This window comes from Amblyomma maculatum, chromosome 6 (genome assembly GCF_055883805.1).
Source record: "Amblyomma maculatum isolate TAMU_Amacu chromosome 6, ASM5588380v1, whole genome shotgun sequence".
NCBI classification, from domain to species: domain Eukaryota; kingdom Metazoa; phylum Arthropoda; class Arachnida; order Ixodida; family Ixodidae; genus Amblyomma; species Amblyomma maculatum.
Genome location: NC_139349.1, coordinates 122,093,614 through 122,113,082, shown reverse-complemented (window position 1 = coordinate 122,113,082; position 19,469 = coordinate 122,093,614). Strand labels below are relative to the sequence as shown.

Genomic DNA, 19,469 nt, shown 5'->3' with positions numbered 1-19,469 from the left:
GAGCCCTCCTATACGCCGTCATGTGTAACCTGTGCTTTTTCTGATATACCGGGTGTCCCAGCTAACTTGAACCAAGGGGTACAAAATAATATATTTAAGGTAGGTCAGTGAAACCAATTGCATACAACTGCCAGCCTGTTTGCGCCCTACAGGCAATTTTTTGTTTTGCATTTACTTAATTAGCTAATTATGTTAATTTTTCTAATTTATTAAATATCGACTTTAGACCAAACATGTGAATTGGAAAGTTGTAGAGCACCTTCAGAAACCCCCATTCCATTAACTGCGATAAAGAAAATCTCACGTGTATCTTTTTTTCCGGGCTCAGAAGAAAGCCCGCGAAATACAAATAATACCACGTGACTAGCGCATTTGTGCGCCGCGATTGTGGTGCTCTCAGTCGTGGTTTGAGCGAACGAAATCAGCTGCGGCCGTGTCTTCTTGGCCCCGTTAAAGCGGCAGGCCGATGTGCCTGCGATGGCTTCTTCGCCCGCGTCAGACAGCCGGCCCACGTGACGGTGCAGTAGCAGCGAGAGCGGCGAGCCGACACCACCGACATTCTAACAAGGCCTCCTTCTCTCCCATTAGCAAACGTCACGACAAACGAATGAGCGATAAGGTATCAGCCACTGAATCTGCGCATAAAGGATTGGGTAAAGGGGCGAGATGACATCATGTGACTCGACTAAAATTAGCGCTGCACCTTCATTTGCCGGTTCTTTATCGCCATCCCCTGTCGTGATGTAGGCTGCTGCGGCAGGCCTGCGCAGGCCTGGCCAAAATCGCGGTGAAGACGGGCGAGCTCGAGCTCGCTCGAACCATCGCCAACATTTCTGCCTGCCGCTGCAACGGGACCATCGGGTCACGGCCGCAGCTTATGTCGTTCGCTCAAACTACGACTGAGAGCACCACAATCGCGGCGCACAAATGCGCTAGTCACGTGGTATTATTTGTATTTCGCGGGCTTTCTTCTGAGCCCGGAAAAAAAGATACACGTGAGATTTTGTTTATCGCAGTTAATAGAATGGGGGTTTCTGAAGATGCTCTACAACTTTCCAATTCACATGTTTGGTCTAAAGTCGATATTTAATAAAATAGAAAAATTAACATAATTAACTAATTAAGTAAATGCAAGACAAAAAATTGCCTGTAGTGCGCAAACAGGCTGGCAGTTGAATGCAATTGGTTTCACTGACCTACCTTATATATATTATTTTGTAACCCTTGGTTCAAGTTAGCTGGGACACCCGGTGTATATATATATATATATATATATATATATATATATATATATATATACACACACACACACACATGTATATATATATATATATATATATATATATATATATATATATATAGTGTGTGCGTGCGTGCGCGCGCGCGCGTGTGTGTGTGTGTGTGTGTGTGTGTGTGTGTGTGTGTGTGTGTGTGTGTGTGTGTGTGTGTGTGTGTGTGTGTGTGTGTGTGTGTGTGTGTGTGAGCAGGAGATACCTAACTGGTGCTGAGCTTAGTATGCTACTCCTGATGAGGGTGAAAAAAATTACAAGAGTTCAACGCTGCTGAACCAAATATTCAGTGAAAGCATCAGCTGCGGGAGACCGAACATTCTTCTTCTCTTTTTCTTCTTCCTCAGCCCACATATAAAGCCCCGCTTTAACCGAGCCGTATGAACGCACCTTAGTGGCCTATAGGGGTAACGTGAATGCCAGGGTCCTAGCAGGCTGATTTTGACTCGTATGGCTGACGGCGTGAGCCAGGGCCCAATTTATCCAACTGTATGACTTCACTCCGTCTGTAGCGCTCCTCGCTGAAAGAGCGGGAGTTAGGCCGCCGTTGGTTTTGCACCGACTCGCATGGCTGACGGCGCGAGTTGGGCCCCCGTTGTTGCGGCAGATGGCATGACGTCACTCCGTCTGTAGCGCTCCTCCCGGAAGGAGCAGGAGTTAGGCCGCGTTGGTGTACACCGCCTCGCATGGCTGACGGCGCGCGTGGGTTGGTTGGTTGTACAACTTTTAATTCCCCGTTTCCGATGAAATTAAAAGCTGTACAACCACCCAACCCGGTTTTTGCGGCAGATGGCATGATGTCACACCAGGATATGACGCTAAAGGCTAATGGTATGCACCGCCTCGCTACGCTGAAGGCTTGAAAGTGCAAGTAGTATTGCTTTCGCAATAAAAGAAGGCAAGTGAAAGGCAGTATTGAATGAAATAAATCGGTCATACAGACAAATTCACAGGCATATACAACCACACACATGTGTTGCAAAGGGTCTCACACACTTTGTGACCTTGGAGATTTTATTACGGCTTTTGTGACTTGTGCACCTGACACCCATCGCATCAGGGACCAATAACGTGTTCAAGACGCAGGGTTCTGTCTTGTACTATTCCTAAAATATTATGTAATCTCCTGTGGTGCGCAATGGATCTTTAGCAGGAACATAACAAATGTTCAGTCGTCATACACATCTCAAGGAGAGCACAGAGGGTTGCTGGATGTACCGATTTTGCGCAGGAACTAATTTGTGTGCGGCTCATTCAAGCGAATTCAGGGCACATAATTGCAACGGCATATTTATGTTGAGTGGCATCTGAAAGCCGCAAGTGGGATTTCTTCGTTGCAAAGGTTGGTTTCTATGAGTAAAAACAGTAAATACTGACAGACCGTGATTGTGAGAGAACGAAGGAGTGCCCAAAATATGCCTGAAAAGCCACCTTCTGATCTCATACTTCGCCCATCAGGAAGTTACTGTCGTATGCTCAGACAACAAAGAGAGCGGTAAATATTTCTTTTAGTACTCTCCGTTTCTGTACCGCAGAAGAATTGTCCGTGTTTCTGTACCACAGAAGCAATCTATATTCAGCTATGCAGTAGCCGAAGTAGACAGCACAATTATAAGATTGACGGTAGTGAAGAGGAATGCGGCGTTCCGCCAATAACAAATCATGAGGTTAAGAGAGGTGTAAGGCTGTGAAAACCTTAGTTTTTTTCTTGAAGTGTGATCGTGACATTGTTACGGGGCGTTTCCGAGCGGAAAGAGTCTCACTTTAAATTTAGGAGCACCTGCGAAACACCGGTGCCATACCAACACAACAGCTTCAGTTTCAGGGCCATCGTCATTCGGCACAAAGCCGAAAAAAACCTTTGTCGTCTTCCGAAAACTCGGCTGCACACCGTACGTAATTTTACGCTGCTTGCTAAACCGGGCAGCGAGAGCTATGGGGCCTAAGAAGAACAATGCGGGTAGTTAGTGTACGTGGCACAGCGAAGTATGACATGAAAACAGGGATGTGAACTTGTTGGTCACGTCACTAAGTTGCTGGAAAAGGCGGAGGGACCCACGTAACCAGGCATTTCTTTCTTGCAAAGCTCGACACGGTGGGCCGGGAGCAAAAGAACTAGGGAGCTAGGCGGAAACCGCACATCTTGATAGTGGTTATCGTAACGATATTAGGGCGTCTGGGAAGCCCTGGTGCAATCCAAAGCGATGTTTCGGGCGGCATTGGCAGGTGCTATGGCATCGTAAGCGTGACTGCTAGCATGGTTTTTAGCAAGCAGGAAACTGTCAAAAGGGAGCAGGGGGTCGCGGCCAAAAGGGAGACAGAAGGAGTTGTCTGTTGTATCTTGACGGGACGAATTGTGTGAAAACTTGAAGATAGGCAAATTGACGTCCCAGTCAGGATGGTGGTCGGAAACTTACACGGACAGCTAATCCGTAAGCGTCTGGCTACGGCGTTCAGTAAGACATTTCGCTTGTTGATGACAGGAAGTGATGGTGACGACAGTGTGATGAACGGCAATGCGCTGAAGAAAGAAATCATTGATAAGGCGCATGAGTTAGGCGCTATCACGAACAGAAGGAAGCGGAGACATGGGAACATAGATGACAGCTTCTGGCGGCAGGCGAACAAATTCAGCAGCGCAAAGACCGGGTTTCCGAGAGGCGCCGTCGACGCAGAGCGGGAGGCCCAAACGTAGAAGGCCAATAGAGCGATCAATAAAGGCAGCATGAGGGATCAAAAATTCTATGCTGATAATCATATGGTGAGGACCGCGGTCTATAATGGTGAGCTGAACAGGAGTAGTACGGTAAGAATATAACACAAGCAGGGTGCATTTAAACGACAGGGGCTGCACTGCCATCGGCCAAGCGAACGGCGGAGGAAGTAGCAGGGGTCTACCGTGTATTGCCGAAAGGATGTACATAAGAGAAAAACTTGGGTGCCAATGCCAAATAAAGCAGTTACATGTACACCGTTTAAAAAATGTCGAAATTTTTTCAATCAGTCATGGTGAGGAGAGGATTTTCGCGCCAAGTCCTCAGTGCGGCGTCCGTTCCGGGCGCAGCACTGGTTATTTTCTGGAAGGCAGCCAGAATTGTGGGGAGAGGACGGGCGGCAAGGCAGAGGCGATCGGGTAGGAGCAAGCGGGGAGGTGCTGAACGGCAATATCTACGCGGGGCGTGAGTGCTAAAGGCGACGGGAGGGTCATCACGTGACGATGGCATGCGGGGTCGGTAGCCGTCGCATCGATAATAAGAACGAGGTTGAGGAGAATAAAAGCAGCGGCTGCGGTAATGGCAAGAAATGCGGCCGACGCATGAGCAGTGGAAGCAGATGGGCAGCCATTCTGAGTGATTCCGGGAGCGGTAGCCCACAAGGAAAGGATGAGCGGGCGTATAAGCAGCAACTGTTGGTGTGGCGCCCAGAGAAAAAATTGTTCAGGGGGTCTGGCGGAGTTCAGGCCTCCGTTCGCAAACTCCTGACGAACGACTGCTTTAATGAGGATGTAGGGCCCAGTGCTATCCAGAGACAGGATGAGACAACAGAGACGTGCGTACGCTTTAATTGTTTATTTTAAGATTGACTGGGTCACACCTGATCGGAGGTGGTGAGCACGCGTTGCGAGAGTGAAAGAGAGAGAAGAAAAGAGGCGCGAGGGTGCGTGGTGCTGTCTTCGTGGTTTCGCATGGACACGGTCAGGCAGAGCTCAAAATGTGGCTTCGAAATCGCTAGAAGAAACCGCGCCGCTACGTGGGCTTCCCCCGAGAGAGGAGGCCAATGCGACGAAGGATTTACGCCTGCAGGCAGCTGTGATGCTAGTGAACACGACGAGTCGGATCCAATTGGTGCTGGTGGGGAAGGTGTATGGGCCTATTTAAAGCATGAACAGGCACACAGGACACCGAGACTTCCATGTGCGATGGCTTGAGCCGATCGAGCGCCAGTACATCTCGTGTTCCATTCAAGCAGACGACGAAAGTAGACGAGCGGCGCTCGTTACACGGAATTGGTCGAAGCTGGTCGGAAGTTTGAAGCAAATCTGGTTGTCTGTCTATTCTAATCTCTCGCACTGCCTGACAAGTGTTGGAGAGGGCGTTATCTGCGCACTCTGCTCCATCTCTATCTCCATTAAAATTCGTGCTTCTACCGGCGTCACCTTGTTAACTCTAAGCTGGGGCGGCTTGAGAGGGTTTGAATGCATCACTATCAAGTGTTCGTTTACATTTCGATAGATAGATAGACTAAACTTTAATATCCGATGGATCGGATAAGGTGATCTACCCACCCCCGATACGCAGGTACGGGGGCGGGTGCCGCCACCAAAGTTACAAGATTTACATTTCGAACTTTGAAGGTTATAGAAAGAGCATTTCAACAGCTTCACTTTCTACTCTCAACTTCAGTTGGAGCATCTCAGCTAACCCGGAACGCCCTTGGAAGTTCTCAAGTTGCCCGCAGTCACCAAACACCAAAAGGCACATCCCTAGCTCCGCGATCGCGCGCGTCCCTTCTTCGCCTCGTCTCTGTCCTTAAAGCCTCTCTCGCGATCGCGATGTCCAGCGATGTCCAGCGCAACCTGCAGTCGCGATTTGAACTCCACCGTATAGTCGTCCAGTGAGCAGTATGGGATACGGCGGTGACCCTCTGGCATTTCACTCGGCTGTTCCGGGTCTCGGCCGTAGAGAAGAAAGAACGGCGTGTCGCCCATGTTTTCGTGCGCAGCGCAGTTATATGAAAACATTGCGCAGGGAAGCCACAAGTCTCAATCACTCTGGCCGTGCAAAACAAAATGCGACAGGAACCCAGAGACAGTCTGTTTCAGTCGTTCTACCACGCCGATGCAAGTAGGATGGTATGGAGTTGTCTGCATCTTATTTATCTGAAGGATTCATACACCCTCCTCATCAGCTGCAAAACAAAGCTTGTTGCCCTGTCGGTTAGTAGTTGTATCGAACGTCCAAGTCGAAGCATTATCTATTCGACTAATTCTCGGGCCACCGTGTCGGCCTTCTGATTTGGGAGTGCCACCGTCTGCGTATTTTGAAAGGTGGTATGTTGGGAAAGGTTGAGGGTCGCCGGAGAAGGGGTAGGCAGCGAACGCGATGGTTAGATGGCATCCTCGAGGCACTGTAGAAGAAGTTATGTGATGCTAGGAAGATAGTGAGAGACCGGAAAGCGTGGCGTGACATGGTCCATAGGGTCACGAAGAGTCGGACACGACTGAACGACTAAACTGAAACTGAATATAAATACATATGCGTACTTGTTCCCTGTGGTGGTTGTGGGCAGATAATCATTAGGTCCATAATTGTGCACTGGTTGGGAGACGAAACAGGGACGCCTGCATAGGCGGTGGCCTGCCACCAAGAGGGGCTTTTCTTTCCAGACAGGACTGACACATTGAGCAGCACTCCTTGACATCATTCAGCATTGCACTCCTGATAAAGAATCGTTCCACCAGCATGCGTGGAACACTGTGAAACGCCAACATTTCCAGTGCAATGCGCATCCTGCAAAGCGCGAACTCTTTCCCTCCACGACTGTGGTATCACTATCCTTTCCCGGGTGGTTTCCGCTGGTCTGCCCTTCCTCGTCGGCACAGAGTCCCATCTCTGCCTATGTAATATCGTAACCGTTCGAGTCTGAAGGCTGAAGGTATCAACGAAGGGAATAAACTTTTGATCAACTTGGTGAATTCCTGTGTGCCTTCGGTAGTAACAAGTTATTCCGAGAAACTGCCGGACTTTGCGGACGCCAGTTGGGGTTGGAAAATTGTATATACATTATGTTTATATGGTTTGGTCGCACACCATCAATTGAAACAATATGCTTGCGATATTTAACCTCACTTTGGAGAAACTGGCACTTAGAAGATTTCAGTTCGAGGACAGGTCTGCTTAGTAGCACCAAAATAGTTTGTGTTCCAATAGTTTCTCAAACTGCCTCTGTATATAATTCTGTCATCCATATACATGAAGCACAGTTTTCCCAGAAATCTCGCTAGGATAATACCAGCAGTCCTGAGCCAGACAGCGGGGCTGTTGGCTAGGCTCATTAGCATTTTCTGTTCATAGTGCTTCGAGGGCGTATTGAATGCCTTATTCTCTGAATCTACTGGGAGCATTTTTATTTGCCAGAATCCCGCTGCGAAATCCACCGCCGTGAGATACCTAGGGGAATCTAACTGAGAAAGAGGCCCCTGCATGTTGCGGATATGATAAGTGTCAATGCGAGTTACAGCGTTTAGATTACGGTAATCCACCACCAGTCGGTGGGAGCCGTCTGCCATGTCTATCAGTAAGACCGGTGCACTCCAAGGCGACTTTGAGTGTTCAACAATGCCTCGATCAATCAGGTCCCGTAATTGCCTGTTCATCTCCTCGCGTTGGGATTAAGGTAATGAGTGGCTTTGGTAAACAGGATAAACAGGAGATGAAGTGCCGGTTTCTGTCCGGTATTCGATCACGTCACAGGAACCAAAGTTTAAGTTCGATACCACATATACCTCCCAATAGTCATGTTTTATATGAAAAAGATCCAGTAGATTGTCCGGAGTGACTAGAGGGTCATTTTGTTCTACCGCAGCGAGTATTCCAGCTGGGGTATCTTCTATCGCAGACGTGAACGCTGCTGCAATCTTAATTTTGGGAAGGCGCAGTGGTTGCTGGCTACAGGTCCCGATTCACACGGATATTCGGTGGTCACCGACAGTCACGAGACATGCGGCCGCTTTCAGGTCATTTGCTCAGTGAATAGACCATCTCAATACCCCCCCCCCCCCCCATGGAGCCACTCTCTATGTCTGCAGACACAAAAGCTCACAAAACATGCTCTGACCAGGATTGAACAATCGCCTCCTCCAAAAGCTTTACTGTGATTCGCAAGTGCACCTTGTCGGAGAAACCTACCCAAGTCGAACAAACTGGGCTATGATGTGAGGAGCTGCTCTGGGACTATGAGGGCAGCCCATACTTGCCCAATTTGGTATTTGCAACTCGTGTCCACAGGGGCCCAGCATGGGCTGTCCGAATTTCCACTATTGGTCCCACTTCGCACCCGTGGGCGCAGCCCTATTTGGGCAGCCTGCATTCGGCCCTCATAGCCGAATGTGGGCAGCATAGAAAAATCACTAATAAGGTCCTACTCTTTTTACAGACGGGTGCCCCCCGATTGATCAACGTTTTAATTTTCATGTCGGTTAATCGCTCCAATACCCGAATTGTACCGACGTGGACTTTACAGAGGCCAGCTGAATTTCGGCTTGCCCACGTGGTGCCCCCATACATTGAATCTGACCAAATTCCATTAACCATAAAGTGCGGAACATTGAGCCCTATTTCTATACTTTGTACTGTATACTCATCAACATAAAATGAATTTATTCCCAACTCATAATGGGCTGGCCCACATTGCCCCTAAATATTAGTCTCAAACTTTATTCGGTGCTGTGTGTCGAATCCTAATGAAACAGCGGATATTCGCACGTAGTTCAGCACATACCCGTAAAGCGTAACAGTTACTGCTTCATATTTTGTGCCAATACTGCATAATTACAGTAGTTGACAGAGTAAAAAATAGACTTTAGTAATGGCATGAATATTTTTGAAATTGCTATGCAAAACCTTCAGAAGAGGCAATTAGCGGCGGATATATTGTGAATTATATAATTAAAATAGCACGTTTGAACATAGAATGGAGAGGTTTTTGAGTGGTAAGACCGCCAACGGCCAATTTGGGACCCACTGCGGCCTTTTATGGGCAGCCCCGAATGGGGTCATCTTATTTTCACTGCATAGAATGCGAAGACAATTTGCATTTGTCTGAAAGTATGTCAAAAAAGGCCCGTGCGAGCAGCTTGGGAGCATGCCCGCTTTTCAACATGGCCGGCACTCATGTGGCGTATTCGGCATTTGAGTGGGCCGCCTCATTTGGACTAGCACTTCTAATTGCTTTTGACCCACCATCTGCATCCTACCTTCCCTAAATTACCCCGCAAAAGACCGATTTGGGCAAGGAGGGTATTGACACTTTGCACTGTCGCCACAGGCCATGGGGAAACTAAGTTTTTGTAGGCCAGCCCCATTTAGGGCAACCCTGGAGTTTTCTGCAAGGTGCAGACAGAGCTTCGAATACCCCTCAAGCGTCCCGCGTAGTCAATGAGCGCACATGCCCGTTTTTTGCCCCTTTGCGGCACATGCGGGAACTACTGAGCTTTTGAGTCTGCAGCTCCGTATGTTTAGCCCATCCTTTTTCTACATAGAGCCCCAATCTGCTGTGCATCGGTCCCAAAAATTCCCCAAGAGGAACCCTTCAGGGCCAGATGTGGGTATTTGTATTGATTTATATCTTGCAACCCCTATGTGATATCCACAAGAGAAAAGCAGTGGCAAGCTCAATTTGGGCTGGCTCACGTGATCCCTAAAGGCAGCCCTAATGAGTGTTATTGTGTTTGCCCCAACCCAACGTGCCCATACGGACCTCAAGGGGCTCATATGCGTATTGTATGCTACTTGGGTACATTTGTTAGCTCAAGCGTCAGCAATATGCCTCAAAGCTTCCTTTTTTTTCAGTTCGCTAACGGAACTCGTATGCCCCTTGCCGCTCCCTCAGGCTCAGAAACTTTTACATTTTTCCCTTTTTCAAAAATCATCTAGGATACCGGACGCTCCATTTGACACAGAAACCTTGTCTGGCATACATAACAGGGGTGTGTAACTCAACGCTTCCGATATGAAAATGCAATAAGTGCAGCGCATTTATGCTAATTGGTTCCCCCGTTATACCTTCAAACGGGGTAAGTCACCACCAGACACTTCCAAAAACTTGCGATTCCTTTTCTTTTTAAGCATGTCCGATCCAAGAGATGCCACTCTTGATCCTGTGTACAATATGAACTCCATTTGCTGCCATATACCCTGCAACATACAACTAGACAAGCCCCGTCGGCCACGCAAACTATTGCCACTTCATCACTCCATATTCCCTGCCCACGTTCCTCGAGAGAGGCACGATATGCTAATTTTGATCAGTATGTAAACCGCAAGAAGCCTCGGCGCACACTTCTTTCGGACGTGTCTCATTTCTTTATATTTCCGGCACCCCACGGCGCGCGCTTGGAAAAAACCTCGCGATATTTATGCCTACGGTCATGTTATGCGAAATGCACAATCGTTCGCACTTCTCCCATGCCACGCTTGTTTTTAAATCCTATCCGTCTCCAGCCTCCCGGGAATTAGTGCTGTACAGTCTGCACCACGACCTGCTCCACTAGCATCTGTTCCAAACACTCTAATCATTCCGTCTACAAGGAAACCTGGGGTTAAGCTCCGCTCTCTCGACGACGCGTATCTTTTCAGTGCTCGCCGTTAGAAGCTCTTTTATCTCCGCAGCCAATGCGGTCATCAAAGCCTCATAAAACTCTTGTTTCGCTCGAGAGCACAAACCGACGTACGCGGTCTCTCAAGCCAGCGACAAACAAAGATGTCAATTACTCGCGGCGTATTTCCTCTGTGAACGTTTTCTTTAACTGGTCCCCGTTCTCCTCTCGCTCACCCATGTGCCGTGCAAGAAACTGAAGCCGTAACGCAATTGTTCGCATGTCGTCTCCCACCAACTGTCGAACCACCTGGAACCTTTGAACAAGCACATGATGCAGTTCCGTATCGAAGTGATCAAAAGAGAGCTTTTTGGAATCTGAAATGGCTTGGCGGACTTGACTTTTTTTTGTCTGGTCATGCAAAATTGTAAGCCGCTCCTGCAATATTACACCTCGCCATCCCCCGAAGCTGTTCATCCGAGCGTAATCCCAGTGTGCCTGTTTATTCCAGAATAGAAAAGAAATCACTTATTGCAGAAACGGGCCAGTCGCCCGTGACCGTCAGAGCGACGCCTCCTGAAGCCAGCATAAGTGCCCCCTAACGATGGCTGCGAAGTAGGAGCTCCCTCAGGTAAAGACATTTTGTCCGCTGAAGCCATTCCTTGCCTTGCCTCTCAGATGGGGGTCAGTCCCGTGATTCTCCTGATTCGAATTTTCTGGCCATCAATGTTTCGCCTTTCAAAGGACCTTTCAAATTTTACAAACCCATTTCTAACCGCAAGTGTGACAAACCCTGTATATGCGCGGGTCCATAAGGAACGGAGAGGCAATTCACTAAAGAAACTTGGCTTCTACAAAAATTATGTATTCTCCTAACCTATACTAATGGCAATGTGACACCAATGCTTGGGTACATAAGCTCACTTGCACAAGATGCGTTGTCGCCGTCTCCCAGTTGCCCAGGATGTTAAACCTTCCTCATGTGTCTCGAACCATTCGCGCGTCGCTCCCGCCAGGTAGAAAATCATGTTGGCGAGCATAACAATAGGCTCCCAGAGGTTGTGCTTGCTTACCCGCTCATTCATGTAAAGCCAGTCGTCGAGATCGACATTTTCGGTTCCGCAAAATGTACCTGGTTCCCAAGGATGTGCCATGACATTGGTCGGCGCTGTTGTGGCCGCTTTGGATGGCAATTTATTCAGTGGCATAGTTAGAGAATCAAGCTGGCGGCCACTTAGGAGCTTCAGATTGTGGTTGCGGGATAGTTGTACCCGGCACACTCCACGACCGAAGTGTTACGGGGCGTTGCCGAGCGGTAAGAATCTCACTTTAAGGTCAGGAGCACCTCCGGAACACCAGTTTACACCAACACAACAGCTTCAGCTTCAGTGTTGTCGTCGTTTGACAGAGCACCCAAAATACTATTGTCGTCTTTAACACCTCAGCTACACACCGTAACAGTATTATGCTAGGAAGACTGGCCAACTGGAAGAGTGCTGTCAATATGTTGTTCTATAAGAAATGGGATGCTAATGTATGTGCGTGTGTGTGTGTGTGTGTGTGTGTGTGTGTGTGTGTGTGTGTGTGTGTGTGTGCGTGTGTGTGTGTGTGTGCATGCGTGCGTGCGTGTGCGTGCGTGTGTGTGTGTGTGTGTGTGTGTGTGTGTGTGTGTGTGTGTGTGTGTGTGTGTGTGTGTGTGTGTGTGTGTGTGTGTGTGTGTGTGTGTGTGTGTGTGTGTGTGTGTGTGTGTGTGTGTGTGTGTGTGTGTGTGTGTGTGTGTGTGTGTGTGTGTGTGTGTGTGTGTGTGTGTGTGTGTGTGTGTGTGTGTGTGTGTGTGTGTGTGTGTGTGTGTGTGTGTGTGTGTGACTTTGTTGAAGAGCCGGTAAACGATGGGTTAAAGTGTCATGACGCTGGCCAAGCGTCGACCCGGGGTTATGCCCTACTCTGCACTACCTCATTTGGCCCGTTTGTGGTGGTTGTGAGGCTTGTGCTTTTCGAGCGCACCCCGGGCCTGCTGAACGGCGGACTTGAAACATTACAGACCATTCAGCCTAATACACATCAGGTTACTGCTAATATAATCAGAAAAACTGGATTTCAGTCAATGAATGAATAAAGAAAGTATCCGAAAAGTGTACTCTACCATCGATGCTCTCTACCAGCATGCTCTCAACCAGGCGAGAGAAAAGTGCTCGCAACATAACTAAGCCCTATACTTAGCATTCAACGATTACGAGAAAGCATTTGACTCAATCGAAACTTTTGCAGTCGTGAATGCATCAGGATGTAGATGATACATATTTGAAAATATTAGAAGAAATGTGTAGTTGCTGCACATCATACGTAGGTCAATAAAATATAACAAAACTTCCATACCGAAAGGTGTTAGGCAAGGAAACTCTTTTCCCACTAGTATTCACAGATTGTTTGAAGGAAACACTCGGAGACTTGAAATACGAATAGGTATAAATAATGGTTGATAAAATATATCTGAGCAATCTGTGATACTTCTGATGACATTGGCTTGCTAGTATATGTAAGGAAGAACATTAAGGTGGATAATAAGCTAGATAGAAAGAGCGGAAAGATAAGTGTTAAATTAATGTGCAGTAGACTAAGGAAAGATAGAAAGAGCGGAAAGATAAGTGTTAAATTAATGTGCAGTAGACTAAGGAAATTTTCAACAGGCTCTCAAAAGGCACAGGATTCCAACAGGTAGCGAACCATTGGAAGTGATGGGCGAATATGTATACTTTGAACTGGTAATAAGCGTAGATCCAACCACTAATGGTTATTAACTACGAGAAGAAGACTGGTATGGAGCGTAAGCTAATATGTCTACTTAGGACTTAACGCAGATCCAACCACCAAAGTATTTAAATACGAGAATAAGGCCGATAATTAGTGTATAGTAGACTATAGAATCACTCACAATGAATGTATATAACAGTTGCATTTTACCGGCACTCACCTTTGCGGATAAACGTGCACAGTAACTAAAGGGGTTCTTCTTAAGCTGCGGACAACGCAGAGAGGTATGGAACGGCAAATGATAGCTGTATCGTTAACAGATCATAAGCGTGAAGAGTGGGTAAGAGAAATAACTCAAGGGCGGCTGAGGTTAACAATTTCGCAGATGCAAATGGAAGCAGCTAGCACAAGTTCAAATAAACAGGAGAAATATCGGAGAGGCTTTTGCACTCCACTGGGTATACAGTCCGACTGATGATGATGATGATGGTGATGATAATGATGATGATGATGATGATGATGATGAATAAATAAATACTGCAACACATATAATAATTTCTCCTAAGGCAGCCATGCTGCTTGCAATGTGTGTGAAATTAAATTTTGTTTTTTTTTAGCTATATCCTCATCGCCTCACCTGTAATAAGTGCCTCCGCACTGTGTTTGTTTTGCGGTTCACGATGATGCCACATGTAGTCATGCTCCCGGCGTTCGGCCTCCCTCAGGAACCACTTGTTGTACGTAATGGTATCGTTGTTGCTACACTTCCACGTGACATCAACTCCGTTGTATTCATTCCCCGGAGGGAGCCATCGAAGCTCAGCTTCGGTTCCTTTAGAAGAAAGCGTCACTCCAAGCAGCCTTGCTGGACCTAAATTACGAACAATTACCCATATTAAAACAAATACGTCCATAGGTAAAGGAACATTGCATACATTTGGCACAGATCTCCGTACGAGCGTTGTAGTACAGACTGCTTATTTATATATAAAACGACGCGTTTGGTACTATAGCCCATTTTACCATTGGTGCAGCCGTTTTGTGCCTAGCGGCTTAGTTGAGAACAACCACCTTCCTGGTATGAGCGGTTTACATCCGCGAAATAGGAGACAAGCAGCGCACGTCGCAATTCCAAAGCTTTTGCACAGAAATTTTAGCTTTCTCAAAGTACCTGACAAAAAAAAAACTTTGCATCGGCTGTTAAGCCGCTCGGATCGAAATGAGCGGAAATTTTGCGGAATGAGATGGCAGAGGACTACGAAAGGATTTTGTCGATACCTAATGTAGTGCAAAGATGCGGGGGCGTACCACTGACAGCGAGGGCGCTAAATCACGAAGTGCAGTAGAGCTTTCGATGTACTTTTTATCCTTAATTGTTTTTTACAGAATGGCTATCGTAACAGCTTCAGGAGTGAAAGCATTCGAATGTATTTATTTCTTGAGGCTTTGGGAACAATGCTAACCTCAATACATTTCTTGGGCCCACCGATCATGCATTTTCTATTTACTACTTTAGCGGGTACTAGATGGCGCTTTCACCACTTTACTGGTGTTTTATTTAATAGGAATCGATTATGCATTTCAGATAAAGGTCAGTGTTGTCGAGTAACAAAACAGTGATGTTCGAGTACCCAAAGCATACATCATTTGAGTTTGCATTTCAGCATTCGCTACACCGGCTACGTGACTCAGTCTCGCCGCAGTGGTGGAGTAGGTAAGATGCCCAACTAGTGTGCTAAAGTTCCCGTGTTAGATCCCGGCCGCCTGCGGCTGTGTTTCGATGGAGGCGAAATGAGGCGTCCGTGTCCTGTGCATTGTCAGCGCATGTTATATTTTCCCAGGTGGTCACAATTACTCGGAAGCCTCTACGGCTCCTCTTTCTCTCTTCCCACTTTCATTCCCACCTTTCTTCCTTTCCTTAGAGTGCGGTTCAGGTATACAAAGAAACAAGTGGGACAGAAACTGCGCCTTTTCTTTCCTGTGAACCAATTATTGTTATATTACATGACTCAGCCACAGGTTTGCTGGTGCGTGCGCCAGTGAGAGAGAAAAAAGCTTTTAATGCCAAAAGAGTAATAATTAAGGCATGTTGGCTTGGCATGGCCTCCAGGTGGGGGCGACGCTCTGGGCGAACGAGATAAGCGCTAGCTGCGTCTTCTTGTCTGAGCGCGTAAGAAGTTGGTGCCAGCTCTCCTCTGAGGGAGCTGGCAGTAAAGTACGAGGGGGTGGTCTTCCCCTATATCCCTAAAGGGTGTGTGCCAATGTGGCCGTTACTGCACAGTCGCAATTGCGGCAAATGGGGTCGTAGTCGCCGTCCATAGTCAATGCCAATCTCGAATAGATGAGAATAGAATTTGTTCGAAGTTTACGCAGCATGGTGGGCTGCGCTCTGTCAAGGTCAGGATGGTGAGGCGGGAAGCCTCGTCTCGTCTCTTTGTGTAGGTTGGTTATTTCGGCAAAAGTCAAGGAGGCCTGGGTGAAGGCCTCTGGATCTGCGGAGCCGCCCGCCTGGTTTGTTAGACCTCGGGCTAATCTGTCGACCCCTTTGTTCCCAGAGATCTCCGCGTGGGCAGTCACCCAGATTAAGTGGATTTTATGATCGGGAGTGCGGCCGCGGAGTATGCGTGCGGCGGGTGGGCAGATAAGGCCTTTCTAATAATTTTGAATTGCATGTTTAGAGTCACTAATTACTGTGTGCGTACGTCGGTCGGGGATGGCGAACGCGATCGCAGTTTCCTCCACCGCGGTGGGAGAGGGAGCGCTAACCGTGGCAGCAGTAACAAGTGTGGAGTGTAGCGTGGCTACGCATGCGACATAGATATTGTCACTGTCTCGCTACATCCACGTAGCATGCGTGGTTGTCTGTAACGTAAGTGGTGTCAAGTGTCTCGGCCTTGATTCGACGGCGTGCGTCGTGACGCCCAGCCAGCATATTCTTGGGAATGGGTTTAACCGTGAGGCGGCTCTAGAATCCTATAAGAAGGGGAGCTGCGTGATATGTATCCCAGATAGGAGCTACGTGTAGGCGGTCGGGTATAAGGCGACCATATCTGGTGCGTGAGAGGCGGTGAATTTGAACGATTTTATGTGCTTCGATGAGTTCTGCAAGAGTGTTATAGACGCCCAGGTGTAGCAGTCGCTGTGTACTAGCATAGTGGGGCAGTCCTAGCGCTGCCTTATACGCGAACGGATTACGTTCTCCGCTGCTTCCACATCCTTCTGGCGTAGGTGGTAGTAAGGGAAGGCATAAACAATGCGGCTAATTAGAAAAGCCTGGGTTATCCTAGAAAGTTCCTCCTCTTTCATGCCTCGAGGGCGAGTGGCAATGCTCCGAATAAGGCCGTTAATCTGATGGGCTGTAGCTCGGAAACGTTTGATAGCCTCCGTGTTTTGGGTGTTGTTCTGCACCATCATAAGGAGGACACGGATGGTCGGAACTGAAGGTATGGGAATCTTATTCAGGTGGAGCGCGATCGGTTCAGGTATGTTTTGGATGGGCCGGCGCACCCTCTCGTCTCTGATTATCAGTAATTCTGATTTTGTGGACGAGCAAGAAACACCATTGGCTCGTGCAAAAGCCTGGACAGTGTCAATTGCCATCTGAAGGGAGGTCTCTATGTCCCCGTCAGTGGCTGTCGTCGACGGCGGACACTCATAGCCACGACTTTTTGTGACTGGCCACTAGCTGTTTTAGTCCGATACTTCCGTCTTGATGCCATCCCGCTAGATGAAACTGAAAACGGCAATTGTTCCTAATGGAGCAGTGACTTTATGAAATATTGTGTAAAACGGTACACCAGTGACAGTTGCTTTTATAAACATACGTTTTACAGATCATTAGGTGTCGCAAAGATTGTTTATTGTAAAGAATGACTGATGTTCTCATGACCACATTCATATTTATTATTGGAAAAAGCAAGGAAAAGAAATACGGATACCTGTTTCTACAAAACTTATTATAGCACTGTTTTACTACAGTAAGGTGACAACCGAATATTTACGCATTGTTTTCTTCAAGTGGGACGTGCGTGTTCGTACGACCTTCATAATAATTTTTCTTCGCCACACGCTTCTCATAAATTTTTCTGGAAAATAATGTCATCCGCTTGTGGCCCAATAGCTGCTTGTTTCACGGGTATTCAGTATTTTCAGCCTCTCTTCTACCAAAAAGTGCTTGGAACTCTCGCGAAAGGCTTCAAGGTGGAACACTTTCTGTGCTTGAAATTCAAATGCTGCCCGTCGTTACTATATTTAAGAGTTGCATTCAATAGCTTACACTGACACGTACGAACACCACCACTGTAAATGTATTCGCCTCCTATTCATCATTCACCTTCGTTTGTCATTCTACTGTTAAATCGAACAACAAAGTAAAGTGAAGGATTTTCCTATCTACGGCAGTTTAGCACCTGCTATGACGACGGAATTGAAACGGACAGTGAGGAGATAAAGAGGAAAAGGAACGAAGGCGAAAAGAAGAAAGGAGAGGGATGGGGTACGCATAAAACCGTGCGAATATAACAAGTAAAGATATATTACCCAGCCCGCTTGCTATTGTGTCAGCTGACCACCTTAGACGCTTTTCGGTTAATCAAGGCGCTTTGTGTGGAAGCCTGCCTAGCACGTCCGATTTCTGTATAATATGCCCAGGCTAATCAATATATATATATATATATATATATATATATATATATATATATATATATATATATATATATATATATATATATATATATATTGTAGGGTTGTGTTTATTCAGTCGACGCAGATGGATCCAGCTGCTCGGGAAGAACTCGAAACGGGGCGTCAGGCTTAGCGAATCACAGATTACGACCAACTTCTTCGTTCTCGAGCGTGCCAGCACATGCGTGACGCATGTCAGTGGCTATAGCGATGAAGATTACCACACTACAGTTTGCCCCCGGGTAGAAAAGGAGCCATCCTGGCTAGTCATGGAGCCGAAAGGACAGACGGATCGTAGTAGGGCTTGATTCGGTCCACATGAACTGTTTCACGTCCACGGCGACGCAAGTCCGCAGAGGGCGTAATGGGCTCAACTACGTAGTTGACAGGAGATTTTTTTGAAGGACTCGGTATGGACCATAATACCGAGCAAGAAGCTTCTTTGAAAGGCCGGCGGTTGTGGAAGGGACCCAGAGCCACACCTGGGAGTTGGGTGCATATGAAGGAGCCTCGCCGGTGTCCCGGTGGTGTTTTTGTTGCCACTGCTTTTAATTTGTAAGTGAACGAGCAAGCTGACGGCATTGTTCTGCGTACTGGGCGGCGTCTGAGAGTGGCGTCGATTCAGAAACATCCGGGCGGAAGAGAAAAAGCGTGTCCATTGTGCATGTTGGCTCGCGCCCGTAAAGAAGAAAAAGGGAGATAATCCAGTGGTGGTCTGTGTCGCAGTGTTGTACACGTAGGTTACGAAGGGAAGAACATGGTCCTAGTTGGAATGAGCGTCGTTCACGTATATGGCCAGCATGTCACTCAGAGTACAGTTGAAGCGTTCTGTCGGGCCATTCGTCTGAGAATGGTAAGAAGTAATGGTGCGGTGAATGATGCCGCATTTTTCCAAGAGGGCCTGAGGAGCGTCGGACAAGAAAACGCGTCCGCGGTCGCTGAGTGGTTCCTTGATAGTCCCGTGGCGAAGAATTATGTTCTTGAAAAGATACAAAGCGACATCTCGTGCGGAGGCAGAGGGTAAATGTGATGTTTCAGTGTAGCGAGTAAGATGGTCTACTGCCACGATAATCTACCGGTTCTCAGCGGGAGTAATAGGAATAGGGCCATATAGATCTATGCCAACGCCGTCAAACGGACGAGCTGGACAGCGCAACGGTTGCAACGAAACAGGGGACTTCTGAGAAATGTTTCGGCGTTGACAAGATTTGCAAGCGTGCACGAAATGTCCTACAAAGTGGTACATTCCACGCCAATAAAATCGCAGGCGCAGATGCGTGTAGGTTTTCAATACGCCACTGTGCGCACACTGTGGGTCACTATGGAACAAAGCGCAAATGTGGGCATGACTAGCAGCCATTTCCGTCCGTCAAGCAAATAATTACGGCGATAGAGCAGACTGTCGCGAATGGAAAAGTGGTGCGCTTGCC

General features: G+C 47.6%; 1 protein-coding gene across 1 annotated transcript in view; it reads right to left on the bottom strand.

Moving 5' to 3' along the window:
• Window positions 1-16,521: 16,521 nt before the first annotated feature.
• LOC146186688 (uncharacterized) overlaps window positions 16,522-19,469 on the bottom strand; it is a 62,393-nt gene continuing 59,445 nt past the window's right edge. The window contains exon 12 of the mRNA XM_084608084.1: window positions 16,522-16,889. Coding sequence (XP_084464210.1) covers window positions 16,522-16,889 — 368 coding nt within the window. The remainder of the gene's footprint in view (window positions 16,890-19,469) is intronic.